Source organism: Knufia obscura (assembly GCF_036327395.1).
Source record: "Knufia obscura strain CCFEE 5817 isolate CBS 148926 chromosome Unknown scaffold_5, whole genome shotgun sequence".
In the NCBI taxonomy this organism is placed as follows: domain Eukaryota; kingdom Fungi; phylum Ascomycota; class Eurotiomycetes; order Chaetothyriales; family Trichomeriaceae; genus Knufia; species Knufia obscura.
Window position 1 is genome coordinate 618,303 of NW_027042691.1, and position 20,204 is coordinate 638,506.

At 51.7% G+C, this 20,204-nt stretch overlaps 7 protein-coding genes across 7 annotated transcripts; 3 read left to right on the top strand and 4 right to left on the bottom strand.

The window, feature by feature from the left end:
* Positions 1–92: 92 nt before the first annotated feature.
* Positions 93–564, top strand: PMZ80_005011 (uncharacterized protein; the record flags this gene model as incomplete). Its single annotated transcript, XM_064873432.1, has 2 exons — positions 93–175; positions 222–564. 2 exons carry the CDS (start codon positions 93–95, stop codon positions 562–564), a joined length of 426 nt encoding a protein of 141 aa, XP_064730536.1.
* A 1,487-nt stretch (positions 565–2,051) lies between these two features.
* Positions 2,052–2,600, bottom strand: PMZ80_005012 (uncharacterized protein; the record flags this gene model as incomplete). Its single annotated transcript, XM_064873433.1, has 1 exon — positions 2,052–2,600. One exon carries the CDS (start codon positions 2,598–2,600, stop codon positions 2,052–2,054), a length of 549 nt encoding a protein of 182 aa, XP_064730537.1.
* A 500-nt stretch (positions 2,601–3,100) lies between these two features.
* On the bottom strand, positions 3,101–7,402 carry SPT6 (Transcription elongation factor spt6; the record flags this gene model as incomplete). Its single annotated transcript, XM_064873434.1, has 2 exons — positions 3,101–3,357; positions 3,409–7,402. The coding sequence occupies 2 exons, from the start codon at positions 7,400–7,402 to the stop codon at positions 3,101–3,103; spliced, it is 4,251 nt and encodes a 1,416-aa protein (XP_064730538.1).
* A 996-nt stretch (positions 7,403–8,398) lies between these two features.
* On the top strand, positions 8,399–10,172 carry STE7 (MAP kinase kinase (MEK); the record flags this gene model as incomplete). Its single annotated transcript, XM_064873435.1, has 3 exons — positions 8,399–8,686; positions 8,737–8,894; positions 8,945–10,172. 3 exons carry the CDS (start codon positions 8,399–8,401, stop codon positions 10,170–10,172), a joined length of 1,674 nt encoding a protein of 557 aa, XP_064730539.1.
* Positions 10,173–10,804: 632 nt separating this feature from the next.
* On the top strand, positions 10,805–12,445 carry PMZ80_005015 (uncharacterized protein; the record flags this gene model as incomplete). The annotated part of the gene is made up of 1 exon (XM_064873436.1): positions 10,805–12,445. One exon carries the CDS (start codon positions 10,805–10,807, stop codon positions 12,443–12,445), a length of 1,641 nt encoding a protein of 546 aa, XP_064730540.1.
* Positions 12,446–13,950: 1,505 nt separating this feature from the next.
* Positions 13,951–15,025, bottom strand: AUR1 (Phosphatidylinositol:ceramide phosphoinositol transferase (IPC synthase); the record flags this gene model as incomplete). Its single annotated transcript, XM_064873437.1, has 2 exons — positions 13,951–14,812; positions 14,889–15,025. 2 exons carry the CDS (start codon positions 15,023–15,025, stop codon positions 13,951–13,953), a joined length of 999 nt encoding a protein of 332 aa, XP_064730541.1.
* A 1,830-nt stretch (positions 15,026–16,855) lies between these two features.
* PMZ80_005017 (uncharacterized protein) lies at positions 16,856–17,405 on the bottom strand (the record flags this gene model as incomplete). Its single annotated transcript, XM_064873438.1, has 2 exons — positions 16,856–17,113; positions 17,166–17,405. 2 exons carry the CDS (start codon positions 17,403–17,405, stop codon positions 16,856–16,858), a joined length of 498 nt encoding a protein of 165 aa, XP_064730542.1.
* Between the last annotated feature and the right edge of the window lie 2,799 nt (positions 17,406–20,204).

The following is a 20,204-nucleotide window of genomic DNA, read 5'->3' on the forward strand; positions in this document are numbered from 1 at the left end:
AACCTCTCGCACTGCGATGGCTATCCACAACATCGACACGATGGAATGCTGCTGAGCCAGATTTTGATGCTGCTAGAAAATGGCATGCACAGATGGGACAGAGACCTCTTCCAAGTGAGATTGGTGAGGTCTCGTATGCTCGATCTAGCGGGCCAGGAGGTCAAAATGTGAACAAGTGAGGAGTTTTACGAACCTCGTTGGGCAGCTGCTGATCAGAGCAGAGTGAACTCTAAAGCGCAGCTACGCGTTTCTCTCGACCAGCTGTTGCCCATGCTGCCTACGGTTCTGCATGATGGTATCCGAAAGTCTACCTACTATGCAGGCAAGACGAATTCTCTTCTAATCCAAAGTGATGATAGCCGAAAGCAGACTGCGAACAAGGATACGTGCTATCGAAAGCTCAATGAGCTGGTCATGGATGTGTACAACCAGAATGTTCCTGGCGAGACATCTGAAGAGCAGAAAGATAAGGTTAAGAAATTGCAGAGAGCCGAAAATGAGTCAAGGTTGAAGATGAAGAAGAAACATTCTAGCAAAAAGGCTGCACGTAGAGGCGATGACTAGGCCAACAACGCCAGAAAACTTACCTCGAGGGAGATACGTCGCCGAAACGGGAACTATTGTCATTGACTTCTGTTCACTGAGCAAAAGTGGACGGAGAGGAACACAATACCGCACCCCCAAGGATCGAACACCTTGCTTCCTCGCGTCGAACTACAAAAACAACACAAACCCTAAGCGGTATCACAATCACGGACCCATACCCAAGTTAACCCCAGTCCTTGGGAGATCGTGCCCGTGAGATACCGTTAGACACCTGCACTGGCAACTGGGTCGGTTGGCACTCACCGGGATATCTCTGACTAAACTCTGCGGATGCCCTCATGGGATAATTTCTGTCATTTCTGCAACAATTTTTGAGCTCGTCAAAATATATCCCTTCTCGAGGGAATGAAGAGCTGCAGACGAATGTGGAATGCAGGGGAAAGTCTCCAGTGCACTTTTCGCAGACGTCGTTGTACTCAGGCAACTGTCATAACAGCAGTGAGAAACAACTACCAAAGCCCACTATTGCTTTCTCACCAAAGGGGTCTCATCACAATGGCATGACCAAGCAGCTGACAGCGACCCGTAAGCCCGTCTTACCAGCGTGACCACATATGATACCCCAAAATATTTCACAAGAGGCGTCTAGGGCACAGTCTCATCACGATACTCCCACTCCTTCCGTATCAAAGCTGTGCCCTTAGCGAGTCCTAATTTGCCCGCATGCGTGGTGATCACGCCTCCGCGTATTTCTCTCTCTCTCAGCTAGACGCCCTTTCGTCGTTTCCTAGCCTGCACTTGTCATCATGCTCATCCGTGCTTCTCACTGCCAGTCCACATTAACACCCTCCTCCCACTCCCAATCGCAACTTCCTCTATACTTGAGACCGATCAGTCGTGCCTTCGTATATGCGTGCTAGGTTGTGCCTTCCTCTATGCCATGTCGCACCTTCCTCCCGTGCATGTTGGGTCGTGCTTTCTTCTCCCAATACAATAGGTCGTGCCTTCCCTTCCGCTACACTGAGCGGTGCCTTCCTCCTGCATACTGCATCGTACCTTCCTTCACTGCTGCGTTGTGACTCCATCTAACCTAGGTCGTGCCTTCTACCTTCCACAGCGCATCGTGCTTTCTTCGCATTCCGAATGCTCAATCGTACGTTCCTTCTACAGTAAATCGCACCTTCGTTCCTATTCTTCTCTTGATCCGCACCTTCCACAACAAGCTGCAATGTTTGACGGCTGCCAGTAGTCTCATACCGTGCATTCCCTGCGCAGAATCGCGGTTGCATGTGAATTAGGAAAGCTCGACTGGTATATACCACACCCCAACGGCTCCGTAGTGATCACCGCTTCCCCCTTCTCTGGAAACACGGCAACCTCCAACCCAACGGCTGGACCCAAATTGTAGAATCCGGCCGTGCCTGGATCTTGATATTCTCAACCGACCAGTGCCTAGCATCCGTAGCATATCATAACCTCATTACTTCCTGTTTCAGACGTCCTAATCACTCAACACCCCCCATAATAACATCACCTCCCTCAGCCGCAATAACACCCAATTCCCCCAACCGCCCCCTCAACCCCGCACACCGTCCCCTCAACTCCCGCATCTCAGCCTCTTGCTCGCGCACCGACCTCTCAACATCCGGTATCGTCGTCACATACCCCCTCGCCTCCGCGATCCGTTTCTTGATGCTGTAGATTTGGGCGGGGAGGTCACGGATGTCGATCGTGGCGGTATCTCCAACCTCACCGCTGCGTGCGCTGTCACGGGAGAGGGTCTGCGTTAAACTGCCACCCCCGCCGTTCGCATCGTGCGTACCATTGCCGTTCACCGTAGTGGGAGGATGTCGAAGTTCACTCAACCGCGAGATGAGGAGGTAGAGGTCTGGTAGGAATGTGAAGATCTCGGTTTTGATTTGTGTTGATTGGGTCTCTGTTTCTGTTGTGGGAAGGGGAGCGTCGGAGGTCGGCGATGGGACATTTGCGATGTTGAGGTTTGGTGTTGAGGCTGCGGTTTTGATGTTGATTTGGGGTGGGGAGGGGGCGGGCATTGCGGCGGTGGTGTGTGATGGCAATGGTTACTTCTCTGTATCATAGACGGCGTAGTGGTTCGTGGATGGCAGATATCGAAGGAGTCGAGATACGGCGCAAGCAAGTGGAAGTACAGTATTTGGTGCATCGGCTTCGTTGGGCGTCCGCGATTGACATGTGGGATTGATGTCACGAAACGCGCAGTCACGTGCGTTCTAGAGGGTCAACCACTGTGGCACGTATGGTCATCCACTGCAGTGCTGAGAGCACGCCTGCACAGCTAGGATTCGGGGAATTCTAGCTACTGAGATGAAGGGAGGTAGCAATAACACAATTGGACACTGCAATAGCCATAGTTGTGTGTGATAATGAAGAAATCCTCATGTCAACGTATCAAAAATGCTTGTAATGATACAAACCCGGTCGAATTTGTGAGAAGCACCCCACTTCAGGCAGCTCCTCTCAGTCCACCAGCTCACACGGCAATGGCCTTGACTCCCAACCCAGACTGAGGCAAATCCTATCTCCTCATCATACTCGCGTTCTGCATATTCCCAAAGATCAGCTTGAACCCATTACACAAATTCCTCATATCCGGATACGGCTGGTTCATCAGCTGGAATCCCTGAGGGATAACCTTGACACTCCAGTCCATCAACTTCGCGTTTTGACCGGCTTTGAAACAAAGGTGAAAGTTGCCGGGTTTGTCTCGATTGATACAGAATTGGTATATTGACCGCTTGGGGTTGGCGTTCGAATAAGTTGTTAGCCATTCATCTGGAGGTATTGTTAGTAGGTGTAGTAGTGTCGGACAGAAGTCAAACTTACCTAAACCGGCCTTTGGCTTGTCCTGGAATTTTTCGCTGTTCATCATTTCCTCGACCTTTTTGGCCATGGCTTTGACGTGTAAGACGATCAGCTCGTCTAGATCGGAATAGTTGTATTTGCCGCCAACGCGGAGAGTCTTGCCTAGGGAGAATTCGTTCTCTTTGCCCAGCTCGAGGACATCAATATGCTGAAAGACACCATCTGCCACTTTCCAAGTGATTGCCAGGTGGTCGTTGCCCTTTGATGATGGCCGAATGACTAGGTCACCTCTATTCATGCTGCCGAGGTACTCTTCTGCTGCCTTCGAGTTCATTGGCTTGAATAGAGGATGCTTGATAACACGCTGTACTCTGCCTTGTGCATCTACCTTCTGCTCCAGCATCTTCCTATCGGCTGCTTCTTCTCGATCGTCCCATTGGTCGTGTTCGTATTCTGTGGTATCTACACGACGATACGGTTTCTTCGTCTTTTCTTCTCTTAAGCTTACCACGCAGTTGAAGGCCTTGCGATCAATACTCATAATATTGGCCTGGACTGTCTGGTGTGGAGCATAGACGTTCTTCGGATTGACCCCAGATTCTGTGGTCTCGCCTTCCATAGCGTAGGCGTCGATACCAGAGTCGAGCTTGCCTTCTACTGAGGCCTCGGTGACTCGCTTGATCTGCATTGGCACGTTCATGCCCTTCTGCAACGAGTCTCTCGTCTCGCCTGTGAACATTGTGAAGACTTCGCCTTCCGATAATTTGATCAGGAACGGACTTCGAATCTCCTCGTATGGATCGTTGAGCTCAGCGCGAATGTTCTCGAGGGTCGATCTTTTCCTGGCATTGTAGTCCTTCTCAAGCTGGTCAGCGTACTCGTCCAAAACAAGGTCGTTCACGCGGTCAGCCGCATCTTCCTTGATAAGCTTTCTGACAATGGCACCAGGCCCATTATCTCTGGTCTCAGCCACAATATCTTCTTCATCAAGCTCGAGAGCGTCGGCTGCCATTTTTCGTGCAATGTCGTAGTCTTCGGGATGGATACGCGTATTGTCCAAGAACTCTGCCGCATCATCTGTGGACTCGAAACGAAGATAGATGGTGCTTGCAGCGTTCGCCCAGACTCTCGGCCCCAATGGTGTGTGGTCGCCGACCGCTAGAGCGTATCGCGTGGTGAACTCGCTACCGTACGCGTTGTAGGCCTTGAGTAAATTCGCGGCCTTCCGTGGTCCGAGTCCAGCTACATAATCCAGAAGCTTTGCTGTTGCTGCATCGGCAGCGGCTTCGTCCAGGTCCACACCGACCATGTTCACGTAGTCAACAAGAGACGTTTCGAAAGCCTTGGCCAGCTTCTCGACTGGTAGCAAAGTTTGTGCCGGAACGAATGTGATAGAGACGAGATCGTTACCAAGTGCTGCATACTCTTTCAAAGGATCTTGAAGGTACTTCGCAAGGGCTATACAGTACAGCGTCAACTCTGGAAGGCCGGGATGTTGCTCTTTTGCTTTGGCACTAGATTTGTACTGCCGTGCCACTTCATCGTTGACGACGACAACTTCGAGCGGGTCTGATCTGTCCCTATCATCTTCGTCTGGATATGGCGCTCCACGGAGGTTGTGATTTCTGACGATTTCCTCGAGGTTGGCAATGAGTTTCCTTGTTTCGGGAGTCCAACCTGAGACACCGATGATCTCGGGCTCTCGCCTTCGGACGACCTCGATGAGAGCTGCGACATCTTTGCCGTCCGCAATGTTGCGCTCCTCGTTGCCGGGCTGGAGCTCAGTGAAGCTGCCATTCTCGAGTACTCTGCCGTCATCACTGACATAAGCCCACGATACTGGATCACGTCCAGATTGACCGCCACCCAGCGAAAGAGCTAGAACTCGAGGTATCGTACCTTTCTTCATGCCTCGAGGCTGGTATGGCGCCTGATCAAGCTTCCGTGAAAATTCTTCTCGAAGGTCGAGGGCAATGCTGTCCTCGCATTCATTCTTGAGATTTTCCTTCACATTTCGACTCATAATCGAAATCAGCTTGTCAAACGCCGTAGAGACCACGCTTTTTCGCTCATTGTTCCAGGCCTCTGCCAGATCAGAGTATGCGTCCGTGACGATGTGCTTGTAAAGTTCTTTCCGTAGTCTTTCAGGCTCCCGAAGATGCACCTTGACCTCGACCAAACCTTCCTCTTCTGCCTTGAGCATCTTCAGGAACATATCTGGTCGACCGGCAATGGCTCGCAGATCCTGGTTCCGCAGGTACTTGAATTCATAGTATGGATGGTCTTCGGTGATCCGCCGCAGACCCTTTTCAGTTCGATGGCAGTCGACCACCGCGTCCATGTAAATGTTCCTCCGCATGAACTTTCGCAACCTTGGCGATGTGACCATTTCTTCTGCGAGCATACTTCTAGCAGCTCTAAGTGCTCGAGCGCCGGTAGAAAAGTTCTCGTCGATGCACTGATCCGCTAGATTGTCCGGCGTTTCAGATGGATCTTCTGCATATGTCCTTACACCCTCTCGAAGGGCGTTTTTCGCAAAGGCATCTGCTGTAATGCCGAATGCTCTCACGACGTGATAGACTTTGCTGCTTCTGATCTCCTCGTAGATCGTGCTTGCATTCGCTCTCTTCCTGACAACGGTGGAGCCATTGGTATCCCCATTCGTGGCTGTGGAAGCAACATCCTTGATCTGAGCAGAGTACTGGAAGTACATGTAGTCTTGCAGATCTTGTAACTCTTCAATCGTATTCGCCTGTGGCAGCATGTCTTCGAAGACCGCGTCTTCGATATCACGACCAGTGGTCTTGATGTCCTCCCAAGTCTTTGTGATACGCTGTCTTTTCTCGACGAATGCACGGAACTTGAGGTCTTGGTCGAATATGGCCCATAGATCGTTCTGGTTTAGCAGCTTGTTTGCATCCATCTCGTAACGGGTAGAACCATCGTCATTGCGGCCAACCGGTCTCCGTACAGCATGGATCAAGTGATCTTTCCGATTCTGGAATATGAATGGCACCTCGTGCTCCTCTTTGACCAAAAAGTCAAGAACTTGGGCAACAGCACGTCTGAAAGGTTCTTGCAGATCAGACTGTATATTCTTTTTCGCACGCAGAACGTTTGAGATCCAACCAGACTCTTCGCGGTAATCAGCATCAGACAACTGGATATGTTTGTATGGCTTTCTTGCCAGCTGGTGCCGTTCTGGTTCGTCAGTAATTCGGATGACATTGTCCTCGTCAGTAAGGAGTTTCTCGGCCAGCTGAGAGGGCTCGAAGACGTCCTTGAGATCGAGGTGTTTTTCACGCTCCTGCTCTTCTTCCTCTGCTTCGTCTTCTGCAGCCAGGGCAAAGTCGTAGTCTGTGCCATCTCCAAAGGCTTCTCTGAAATCCTCCATTGCTTGCTCATCGAGACCAGCATCTGCAGCCAGACCAAGATCGGCAATCCCTCTTCGCCTCGGTCTTGCGACTTCCTCATCTTCTCTTGCTTGTTGGCCCTCTTCGTCGGAGAAAACATCTTCTTCAATAAAGCCTTCGAATTCGTCCTGAACGCCTCTTCGGTCTAGCCGTCCAGGGCGGCGGTCGGCCTCGTCTTCTTCGTCCTCCTCAGCGAAGATGTCGTCCACACCACGCACACGGTCTTCGGCTTCTCTTGGACCACGTTTCAGGCGCTTGAATTTCGGTTCTGTCTCTTCTCGTTGTGTCCTGACGCCGATCAATTCGAGATCTTCCTCGTCAAGACCTTCCTCCTCACGTTCCTCTCTCCTCCGCTTCTTCTTCAATCGGCGTCGTTCCCTTCGAGCGTCCATGTCCTCCTCATCTTCGTCATCAATGAAGCCTGCAGCAATCTTTGCAGCCTCTTCTTCATCGTCCTCTTCCTCCTCTTCTGACGAGTCTCCCATGCCAACGTCGCGGTCTGCGCCATTCGTTCTCGATCTGGGCTCACCAGTCTCTTCATCGAACGACTCCTCGTCTTCTTCGTCGCCCACAGTGGCGGCATTGTCTACGAAGGCGTCCATTGTCGCAAGAGTCTAGAAGTATGAACTTAAGGATGTATCCTGTTGAATCGTATCTCTCAGATCATTCGAAAGGTCGCGCAGGATGCCAGAGATTCGAGCGGCCCCAGCAAGACAGCAAGGATAATACCTGTAGGCAGGCAGTCGTGTCGTACGAATACTTGAGAGGTAAGAGAGAACAAAGCGCAAGTTGGGTCAACTTTCAAGATTTGGATGCACTGGCACGAAAGAGATTCAGCCTCGTTTGGAGTACAGTAAGTGCTCGGGACAAGGCTTCCAGGTTTCTAGGCATCAATTTCGCAGTCAGACCTTCCGCCTAACAACAGACCCTGCACACCACTGCATGCAAGGGCACGCCTTTCCCAGAAGGTTTGTGCTTGTGTCGCAGCTGCAGATCTGAGCTGCAAGGTGTTTCGATTCACCACCCCATCTGTTCGAGTTCAATAATTCAGATAGCAGCTGGCCTGCATCAAGCCCAGTCATGCTTTTTCGATATTCGAGGGCTGCTTCTAGAGATAGTCATGGGAGCCTGCCCCTGTGTGTTGTGATCGACTTGCGGGAGCGGCCTTGACCCGTTATCCCAGTTCGAACTTCATGTGAAGCCAAGTGTGAACATAACTCCTTGTCGTGAAGCATGCGATCAGTGGCGCATCTGTGTATCCGCGAATAGATCAATTCAAACTATATATGCTGCTACACCAATAGTCTCATCCGCGTCGCCAATCTGGAGGGATCCCTTAAGCGCTGTCATACCATTCGGGACTTCTGGACCATTTGGGCAGCGGCGATCGATAACCGCCGCCCGTGCCTGCCCTGACACACCAAACACCACACCTCACTGGCACGTCCACCCTGTTAGTGCTCCAACTTGGCTGCATGCTTCAGGACTCTTTGAGATACTTATAATAAATCTTTCGTTGTGTACCATAATCTATCGGCACGCCGGCATACAGTCATTCCTTCATTCCTTCATTCCTGACCACTGTATAGCCCGCCATAATGTCCGATCCATTCAAAGCACGAACGTTGAAGCGGAAAAACGTCAAGGGACTTGCCCTCAGTGCGCCACAGCCGAAGCAGCCAAACCCCTCCGAAGGCGATGCGCAGATACCGGGCGCCATTGGGAATACGGACAGCAATAGATCAGACACTCTTGAGATCGGTCTGGAATTCAAGCTAGACCTAAGGAGCGAAGATCTGATAGTGCTGAAAGAGTTGGGTGCAGGCAATGGCGGAACAGTCAGCAAAGTCATGCATGCCACCACAAAGGTGGTCATGGCAAGAAAGGTACACCACCTTACGCTGTTTCGTGCTGGGCCCATTACTGACCGAATAAGATCATTCGTCTGGACGCTAAAGAGAACGTACGGAAACAGATCGTCAGAGAACTACAAGTTGGCCATGAATGCAACTCCCCATTTGTGATCACTTTCTACGGCGCTTTTCAGAATGAGGCTAGGGATATCGTGTTGTGTATGGAATATATGGATTGCGGGTAAGCAGAATACATCTCTCTGGAAACACACGGCTGACCAACACCTGCAGATCTCTTGACCGGATATCAAAAGACTTCGGTCCGGTCCGTGTGGATGTGTTAGGCAAGCTCACCGAATCAATATTAGGAGGCCTAGTCTACCTTTACGAAGCACATCGGATAATGCACAGAGACATCAAGCCATCTAATGTCCTGGTCAACTCGAGGGGCATGATCAAGCTGTGTGATTTTGGCGTTGCCACCGAGACGGTGAACTCGGTCGCCGACACATTCGTCGGTACCTCAACCTACATGGCCCCGGAACGTATTCAAGGCGGCGCCTATACAGTACGCTCGGATGTCTGGAGTGTTGGACTTACCATCATGCAATTGGCCATAGGACGCTTCCCATTCGACGCTCAGGACGCTGGTCCGGGAGATAGGGCAAGTTCTGGCCCAATGGGCATCCTCGATTTATTGCAGCAGATTGTGCATGAGCCGGCGCCAAAGCTACCGAAAAGCGAGGCTTTCCCGGCAATTCTGGACGAATTTGTTGCCAAGTGTTTATTGAAGAATCCAGATGAACGGCCTTCGCCCAGACAACTCTACGACCATGATCATTTTGTACAAGCAGCAAAGAGGACGCCGGTCGACCTCCAAGAGTGGGCCGTGTCGCTGATGGATAGACACAACCGCAAATCCTACCTAGCGCCACCAGCTCCAAAGTCGCTAAATAGTGATGGCAGTACCGCCGATTCGTGGTATACAGGCTCTGCCCCGTCCACATCCTCATCTGGTACTGCTGGAACAGTGTCCACTCCCGGAAATGCGCAAACACCGATTACAGCACGAAAACTCATGAGTCCAACTGGCGAGATCACAGTTGTGCATCCTCAGTCACCCCCACGACAAGGCTCAAGGTCAGCCGGCATTCCAGCTTTATCAATACCAACAGGAATAGCAGAGCGCTCGCCTCCGCCTCCGTTATCACTTCAGCATTTGTCGCTTGAAACAGACGATATGCCACAGAGCACAGGCAGAGCTATCAGAGGATTCGATCCTAGAGATAACATACCTGAGCCCGCCTCCGCCATCGAGCCGAGGAGACCAATGTTTCCGCCCAGGGTGTCAAGCAGTAATAACATCCAGAGCTCTAGGCTAGTTGGGCCATTCAATGCAGGTCTTCCATCTAGATACCCACCACCGTCCGGACCATTACCCACACCGCCGCACAAGGATCTGCCAACGCCGCCAATGTATGGTAGTCCAGGACTTGTTAGCCCACGAAGGAACAGATGATGAGCATTTGGTACCCCTTTTTCTGTATCAAGGACATTTTCAGCGGCATGGTCACGAGGTATACTATGTAAACATGGAGATGGCGTTTATGCATTTGGACGGAAAGGGACATATCTTGGGCTTCTGATCTCTGAGGATATGGCGAGGTCTTTGAATTCGAGAGCACAATGAACATATGATCATTGATCTGGAGAATCGACTCATTATCAATCTCCCTGTGTGCCGTCTGATCTAGAGACAGTGGTTGTTTTACGTGCTTTGGTAGCTTTCATCTACTACCGCATCCTGCTTGTCCCATACCCGTCTGTAAGAACTGTGTATCACTATATTCCCATCACATGTAGCAAGATGCTTACTGGCCCATAGACGCACCCTAGACGCCTAGGATTTTGTAGGAACGAACGGCAGTGGATACTTAGCGCTCAAAGTGGACCCTTGCCCTGGTCGACCCTGCAGGTTCGGAGATGCAGCTGTCTTCTCCCAGTGACATCTCCATGTACGACAAATTGGCCCATAACTAGCCATTCCATTGCAAAAGAAATAGTTGCTGAGTGAGCAGCAACGATCAGGTCCTGTGTCTAGCACCACGAACTCTACAGTGCAACTGCGCCTTGCAGGTATAATCAACCAAGATGCCGCCAAAAGCATCAAACAACCCCGATGACCTCTTAGCACAACTCGACGACCTCTCCACACAACCACAATCAAGATCACGTCCACCCAGGCCTACAACAGCCCGAGCTCCGAAATCAAACCATGGAACCAAACCTCAGTCTCAAAACGAACAAGATCTCCTCGCCGAACTAGGCAACTTAGCACAACGACCAGCCTCACGCCCTGGCACCCCCTCCCTACGATCCTCCGCAAGACCAGGCGACAATGCCTCACCAAGACGCGCGGCTACACCAACCATAGCAGATGAAAAGACCGCGCTAAGCGACAGGAAAAGCGCAGACAGCGCAAGAAGCAGCGGCAACGGCACCCAAGCCTACACCCCCGCAACAACAACAGCAGACGACTCACCCGCTGAAGAACCCACACCCACCCCCGCACCAGCACCAGCACCAGCTGCCCAACAACAGCAGCAGCAGCAAGCAACCACCGGCGGTGGATGGGGCGGCTGGTTCACCACCCTCGCAACACAAACCCTAACCACCGCCCAAACCCAAGTCAAGAACCTCCAACACCAAGCCGCCGCCCAAGCAGAACAACACGGAATAAACGTCCCCGTTGACGCAAAACAATTCACCGAACAACTCCGCGGTAACCCCTCCGGTCTCCTCAAGAACTTAGGCGTCTCAACCGAAACAATAGGCAATTTGAGGAACATGGCCATGCCCACCTTCCAGAATATCCTGCAGACCATCGCCCCACCCATCAGCAGCCACGAGCGCCTAGCGGTGCATATCACGCATGATTTGGTTGGATACCCCAGTCTCGATCCGACGATCTACCGCGTCTTCGAGCGCGTCATGGCACAGGTCGAGGGGGGCGATTTACTCGTTGTTCAGCGTGGCGAGGAAGCAGGTCCTAAGCGGAGTAGTCGGGATGTGGGGAGTCGTATTGGGATAAGTAGTATTGGGGGTGCGTGGGGGGATGGGCCGTGGTGGCGTGCCAGCGGACAGAGGAGTACGAATGCGGTGCGTGGGTTAGTTGATGGGACGAAACTTGCGAGGGCGAATGCGGAGGGTTACGCGGCGGATTTCTTCAAGGAGAAGGGGGGTGTTGAGGAGGCTGCTAAACGGGCGGCGGAGACGTTGACGACGGGTGGGGAGAGTAATCCGACGAGGGATAGTCAGATTTTTCTTGCTGTGCAGGCTATTACGCAGGAGAGTGCGGAGGATCTGTTTCTGGGGGCGAGTGCGGATGACAAAGAGAAGGAGAAGGAGGCGGAAAATGCAAACACGAACACATCCTTCCTCTTCGCAATCTACCTCCACGATCCCATCCACGGCATTGCCTTCCACGCTCTCTCCCAAAGCGTCCCAATGCAATGGGTCGAGTGGCTTGACGCCCCCAATGACGTCGAGGGTTCCCTGCCAGAGAGTATCCAGGAGATCATTGAGGGTGGAGGCGTTGATCCGCGGGAGTGGGTGAGCGAGTGGCTTGAGGAGACGTTGTCTCTGGCGGCGGGGGTTGTGGCGCAGAGGTATGTGGCGAGACGCATGGGGGTTGGTGAGGTGGTTAAGGGGAAGGGGAAGTTGAAGGCGGATATGGGGAGTAGTATGATGGCGGAGAGTGGGGGTGGGGAGGCGGCGAGGGCGGGGTTGTAAGCTGAGCTACGAGCTACTGTACGCGTAGCGTGTGGTGTGATGGGATGGAGAGATGTACGGTATATTAAGCTGGGTTGCGTTTGTTTGAGCTGCGTTGTTATTGGCGTTGGTTGGATCGATGGGCATGGATCAGACGTACGCTTTGTTGGGTGCGTACGTATATATGGTACGATATCCTGGATCTGAGCTACCTCAGCTATGTCGGAAGAAGTAGCTTCCTAATTAATTGCGGCATTGTCAAACACACCAGAGACCGTGGTTTCTAAGGTAGCTTTCACAACAGCCCTGGTAGGCATGCATGCAGTGCAGCCTTTCCACAGTACTTGTTTACTATTTAGATTGCGAGCGACTTGAGTTCGACTTACTGTAGGTTCCAATTGGATGCACTCACGCACGCACATGCATGTCATGTCTACAGCGGACCTGATTCTTCCCATCATGCATGTATGCGTTTCCAGTGAGTGGAATCTAGCTGGGAGCAGGAGCTTGGCCATACACTGTGTTCTAATCACTGCGCTTTTCCAATGATGGTCGTCAGTCAGGCATGGCATAGCACAGTGAGTGCCACATCGTATACCTTAGTTTATGCTATCGATCACCGATGCATCCGTACTCTTAGGTTCTCAGGAGTAAGCGATGAGTACAGCAGATGTCCATCAGTGCAACAGAAGTGCGCGATTCTCACAAGCCGGTTGTTGGACCGTATTTGATAGAGGTAGTATCTGTGGTGCAGGGCTGTAGGGCCTTTGTTCCGTCTACCGCAGACTTGCCTAGTGTGACGTTTGGGGACGGTGTACTGTGTCATAACAAAGGCTGAGGTATCAAAGCAGATTGAAGTGTAAATTGTCCATTACATTAGCTATTACTTCCATTCACTCAGGATCTCTCTCAAGCTCAGGTCCCTGCATGCACAGAGCGACAATAATCGCACCCACACAGCTCAGCCAGACCAGCCATCCTCCTCTTCCGACGTATAGCGAATGGAAGCATGCAGCTCTTGCCGCATAGCCGGACAGGCATACCTCCACGGCAGCCGAAGTATTGTACAAGCGAATGTAGACTCCATCCAGTCGCGAACAGTAGCGCCCTGGTGGCGACTCTGCCTCCTCAATCGTAATATATACAGCCCCTTTTCTCCTGTCCCTGTCCCTCTATCATGTCCATTTATCCACAGCGAATGTAGTGTTAGCAACGCCAACCGCCTGTTCAGTAATATGCAACAAGCATAACGATACCCAAAAGTGCAGAGCCGCTCATTTGCTCATGCACACCTCTCCAGAAAATGCTCAGGTCGAAGAAATGGCAGAAATAGTGCCGGGGTTAATTACAAAGTTTTGTGCAAATATGTACTCCAGTCAGATCGTGAACCGTGATCTTGCTCGTCGTGCAGTCGTGAGTCGCTTCCAAGCGAGGATGAACGCCGTGCCGAATGATGTTGAGCTTTATCTAGGGCGTGAGAATGGTGAAATGTGGTGATATGGGTGCGTCCCAAGTAGAGCCTAACGTCACCGGTCAACATGGTAAACATCGGCCCAGACATGGTGATTGTCGTCGACGGGGCTCATGGAACCAGATGATATCGAGGAAGATGAGCCGACAGTCCATTCGTCACTATCTGGGTGAGAAGGGTCGAGGCCGGCAAGTCCGTAGCCATATTCAGCGGCAGTCTCTTCACCGCATTCGATGTAATCGTAGTCCCATCGGAATTTCTTGTCCGGTTGTATTCTTGGTAGGAATCGTGCTTTGGTGAAGTAAAAGATAACAGCGGCCAACATACTACCTCCAACCAGATCAACAGCGTAATGGTGAGAGAGGTACATTGTTGCCCACCACAGCCAGAGGACGTATGTAGCGAACAGAGGTGTAAGCTTCGGGAAGCAATGGCTCATGAAAAGTGCCTCGAGTGTTGCATCTGCAGCGTGCAGTGATGGGAAAGCACCGAACACCATCGGGGAGGCTGTGAAGCCAGAAGTGTAAAGGTCGATGCCGAAGAGTTTATCAATGCGACCCAGGCCAGCAGGTGATCCTTTCATGGAGTAGTTTGCGGGTGCAAGGCCGTACATATTCTCGTACCACGGCGGGGAACAAGGAAACAGTACTTGAGTCGTTACACCAATGATGTTCATCCAGCCAAAAGCGTACCCGAAATATCGAATAGTCGTTGGGGGACCGAATAGAAACATTATGCCGGCACAAACAAATGGCGCTCCGAAGTGACAAATGCCGTAGGGAAACCAGGCAAGCAGGTCGAGAGCAGTACTCTGATGTGCTGAAAGGATGTTGCTCAAGTTGGCGCCATAGAGGATGTTCTCCAGGGCAGGCAGCACTTTCACCCAAATCGGAGGTCGCCATTCAGCTGGCACGAATCTGCAAGAAATGTTAGCATTCAGTGTCTCGTGGCTTGGCAGAAGCGTAGCCCAATGCGGGTCTGGGGAACACTAACCTGCAAGCATAAAACCATATCAGATAAGCTGCTATGGGTATGAAGGGGAGGAAGAATTGTCGGGTTATCGGTATCAAGGTAGATGTGAGCAGTAGTGTCACCACAGCAGTTTTGACGAGCGGGCCTGGGGTCTCCATGATGCTGAGGCAGAAGACACCCAATATCGCTATCAGCACCCATTGTCCATCATGTACAGACCAGCGATGCGCTTGCAGCGCTCTTATCGAGTCGGCCGGGGAGAAGGAGGTCTGAAGTTGTGCCAAAGAGCTGGCTGGGGATTGTCGATTTCTCATTTTACTGCGCAGCCTGCGCCTCAGTCTGTGTGGGACAAGAAGTTGTAAGGATTTCCATGGTATTTGCACTGTCGTCTTCGCCGACGTCTGAAGTGGCTGCATTGCACCCGCAGGTGCTAGCTATCGTGCAGAGTATGCTTGGGTCACTCTGTTCCTGAGTGATATTGTTCGTTTGACTACTGCCTGTTCACGATGCTCGGGGGTCTCGGGAAGCGCCGGAAGGTGATTAGGCTCGAATATTCTATACTTCGCGATGTCGAGAAGGAGAAAGCGCTCGAGGGGGTAGTCGCTATCGATCCGAGGTCGACAAGATGCTGAGAAGGTATGATGTTGTGCGAGAAAATGCTGGTGGTGTTTGGTTATAGTGGCAGAGTCGGGAAAAGAAAGAGTCGAAGTTCAGGTTCGTATCCGTTGGACTCCAGTCGACTGGAAAGCGCAATCAATCATGATGACCAAACCAGGATGGATGCGGCTAGCTTGGGGCCTGAAGCCTTAATTATGGCCCAGCCTTCGTTCCTTACTCGCTGATTTGCAGCAGACTAATTACTGCAGCTTGATGTCACGCAACGGCTTATTCATGCCACTACTGTACTTCAGACTGGAACAAAAACCTTCTTCTCTTCTGATTCAATGCATACAACATTTGGGTCATGGCATACATGACCGTTGATGTTGAAGTCGCAAACAGAAAGGAGCGCCGGCAGACTGCAGGCCTCGCCTAGGGAAATGATCCGAGCGCTGGGCTGTCAAAAGCACGCGAGCGTAAAGGAGCGAGCCACGCTAATGATTCAAACTAACCCACTTTGTGCTTTCGGCTGATGGCAATCTTATTACCTGGTCTTGGCTACAAATCTGCTGGTCCGTTGATGCCTGCCGTCGGCTTCGCAATTGGCCGTCTCGGAATTGTTGTGCTACAAAATCAGATTTGCAGGCCAGTTCCTGCTTTATTGTTTGCCTCCCTCTATCTGAACCAGATACGCGCGTGACCCTTAACGACTTTTATGCATACAAGCATATTAAGACAGGGCCTCATAGGTCGACCACGTGCTCAGCATGGCATGTTCGGCTGCATGAAACTATCTTGGGCATTGATTGGCTCTCGGTCACGCAGGCGCTCCCGTGCCATGGATATTTATGCACGCACTCTATGAACGTGAATAATCAACCTCAATCCCGTTCCTGCCGAGTCCGCCGTTGGAAAAGTGCCGATGGTTCCGCTGACAGTTGTCGGACTTCTGGGCATGAACATACGAGGCGCTACCGAAAGACGCTGTGCACGCTGCTACCATGTTGTCGTCGAGGCTCTCTGATGATCTAGCAGCAAGGGCATGCTTCAGCTTCACCAAGCAAAATATGTCTATCATATTGGATTCAAGTTGTGACCCTGTCATATCCTCGCAGAGAACAAATCATCAACAGCGCTCGTGAAGAGCTAGAGGGCAAGGTGATGCTTGTCGAACATTCTCAGGCGCCGGACACTGACATCGTTCCTACCATAGCAGCATACACTATTGCACTGCGCTGCGTTCCCGTGCATACCCTGGCTCTGCCGATGGCCTTAGCTTCGTCAGCCTCAACCTCTTCAATATCTCTGTTCATCATATTATTCCGCCAATCGACGATTCTTACTGACTGGTCCCCTAATGACCGCCCGGGCTCAAAATCAACTGCGCCTTAGATAGGTGGACAAGATATCTGGTTGGTATTGCACAACGCCACGATCGTCTCTCCAGGATCCGAGTCTTGTGGCTGGCACTGATAAGTCATCCACTGCACATCAGTCACAAATTCCATTTTGCCAGGGGGGTAGATCCAGTCCGTCGCTCGACGCCCGTCGTGACCAGTTTCACCGGTCGTTTCGTCGCGATACGGATTCTTGCAGAGATCACTCATGCCTTGATTGTAGAAGCGACACTTAGCTCCTTCTTCTATCTGCAGCAAGGTCAGTACTTACACATCCGACATAGTCATGAACTCGACTCACACCGAAGCTGGATCCTTTGTCGCTCCATTTCAGATCGTCGAAGTTGTGGCACCATCCCCAGGGTGCCACACGCTTCTCGCATTTACTGCCAAGGTCTTTTGCATAGCACAGCTCGACATGAGCACATGAAGTCTTGTCCTTCTTGCAGTCCTCCATCTTTCCAGCTGATACATGTACCGACCTTAGGGACGCAATATACTCGGCTAGCGCCACAGTCACCGTGAAGTAGTTGAAGTGCATGACTCGTGGTGTAAGTCTGTCGATGGCCGGACAGTGTTGTGCTCGAGCATGTCGAGGCCGCGTTATTCAGCATACAGATGAACAAAGAAGCCACCAGAATCCCAGGATGCCGTTTCCGGCGATGATGCTCAGTGTCGCACGAACCATGGCATACCGGCATCTCCCGCGAAGACAAAGAGATGGCGAACTAGCATGGACCGGTGTATCTGCACTGAACAGTCTTGCGCAAGTGTGTCATTGCGTTCGATCATCTGCAGCTGTTCTGCATCGAGGCTCGGTGGAGTCATCGACGCATCAGTCCCAGATCTCTGATCCTTCCATGCCACACAAGCGAGCCCACCTACTCGCGTACATGTAAGCAACCGATCGTGGGCACTAGAAGGTTTTTCCTTCCCTTACACACAGGTTAGTCGATTCTCGTACGGACACCGGATTGCTCCTAGGTGGTCACCCCAAGCGATGAAATTCCTTGACCAGACCGACCTGTCCCCAACACACCTACTTGTGCTTTACTTGGACAATCATGCTTGCAAAACACCTTGCCGGGCGCTTGCATAGCAATCTCTACGAAGCAAAACATAAGAATGATGCAAGATAGGTATGAGACCCTCCTTCCTGATGCATATGAATCAGAAAACTCAGGTGCTCCATCAACCATCCTATCAAATGTCAGAACCTCTGAAAGACGGTTGCTTCCTCTGTCACGATGGCCCGCCAGCTCCTCGATGTAGAGGCAGCTGCTCAAGGTTCTTTCACCCTCTGTGCGCCGCCCCAATAAGCCAGAACTTCGCTGGTCAACCCATGGAAAAGTGTAACGGATGCGGCCTTCCTCTGATTCTTCAATGCATCGTCAACTACCGTCTATCGCAACCTCAAGCAACTGCCTATCTGACAAATTCGGGAGCAAGAAGACCAGATGCGCCACCAGGGTTATTGACACCTCCCCAAGCTCGTGCCGGAGATCAGGCCCAACCCTCAGTCTCAGCCACCGGGTCTGCTACAGCCACAAGGTGGATTCTCTGGTCGACAACCACAGTCGAATAGCCAGCAAACACGCGCAAGCACCTCAATCTGGTCACCGTCTATGGGTTGCTCCGCACAATCTCAACCACAGGCTCCTCCCATCAGTACTGCCTCTAGTCACGGACAGCACCAGCAGCAAGCTCTCAACACTCGTACATGCAACAACTGCATCGTGTTGGAGACGCTTCGATGTGACGGTATGGGACCATGTCAGCCATGCAAAGATCTCATCGACTTTCCACTATGTTCATACATTTAGCATGAATAAAGCAAGCGCTATTGTTGTCGGCATTCTAACGAGTGTTGACCCGAGTGCCACCATGCGCTCAATTGCCCTTTTTCTGTCCAAGCTGAGTCTTTGAATGATATCGCATGTCCAAGCGATCAAGTGCCGCCACTGTCTCCATCATGACCATGCGGTAGCCGGATGAAAATGATCTGAGCCAGTCAATGCACTGCTTCACTGATAACAGGGCACTGCATGACTCTTGCGCCAACTCTCGAAATCAACTGCTCTTTGCCCGAGTAATTCGGTACGTTGCGTTTTCCCAATTGTGCACATTATGGCAAATACAATTGGTTGCCAGCCACAAATGCCACAACCTGCTATAAGATAGAGCAACCCCTATTCCTCCTGAAGATGCCACCCTTCATCTACCCAGCACAATCAAGCGTTGATGACAACAGCACCCACTCTAGCATGCTTTCTCTGTGGGGAAGGTCTGAACCAGCAAGGCTCCTTGATCTGGTGCTTATGCAGTAAGTATATGCACAGGAAGTGCTCGAATCAGGCATCGACTCTAGATTACAGCGGATTATCTCATCTGGAATCACCTTAATCATCCTTTCAGCGCTGCGCAAGCATTGCTGAGCATCTCAGTCTCAGCCTTTAACACACCCGCCTTCGCAGCCTACGCACACGTCAAACAGCATCCTATCGCATCCAGACTCACGGCCCCAGCGTCCAACTCACGTCCCGCGGGGCAAACACCAGCAAGCTACGGAAGGGGACGGTCAGGGTATACTACCAGGACCAGGGGCCTCGCCATCTCCGACCTACGGTCCCAATGCTCACACCTCTCAAAAGCCTCTAACGCAACCTTCAAATCATCGCTGTACGAATTGCATGCGAGCTAATCTCCTTTGCGACGGCGCCCAACCATGCACAAACTGTTGGAACCGCGCACCCGAAATGCTTGCGCCCTGCTCGTACGCGCCGCAGACCATTACAGCGAATTCTCCAACACGAGGACAATCTCAAGCATAAGCGAACCCCACGATGCGCGTCGGAAGTGCATTTTCATAGCCCAAGGACGTGGTTACTGAGAATGTACTCCAGGCGGTGCCAGCCGAGCAGAGGGAGGTCAGTGTCAGATTGCGTTTTGTCGAAGCGCGTTAAGAAGATGGGTACTCGTTTGGCTTACGCGTACGTTTATTCGAGCACAGATATGCAATTTCTGAGGCAAGCTCGATCTCTAACTCCAATACGGAGTCCCGCTCACACCTTCTACCCGCCGTCATGGAAGAACTCGTTCACTTCCACAAGCCACCGAAGGTGGGAGACTTGCCTTCATGATGCTTCCCGAGACAACTCGAATGCCCAATTCCGCACAATCACTGATCTTCACCAGTCCATCTTCGCTAACCCTCCATCTCAACATCATCAGTCCCACCCTCACTGTACTCCACACCCTCCAGATTTACCTCACGATCAGGATCAACATCGATACCCTCCAACTGCGCCGCAAGAGCATCTACATCTTCAACGCGACCAAC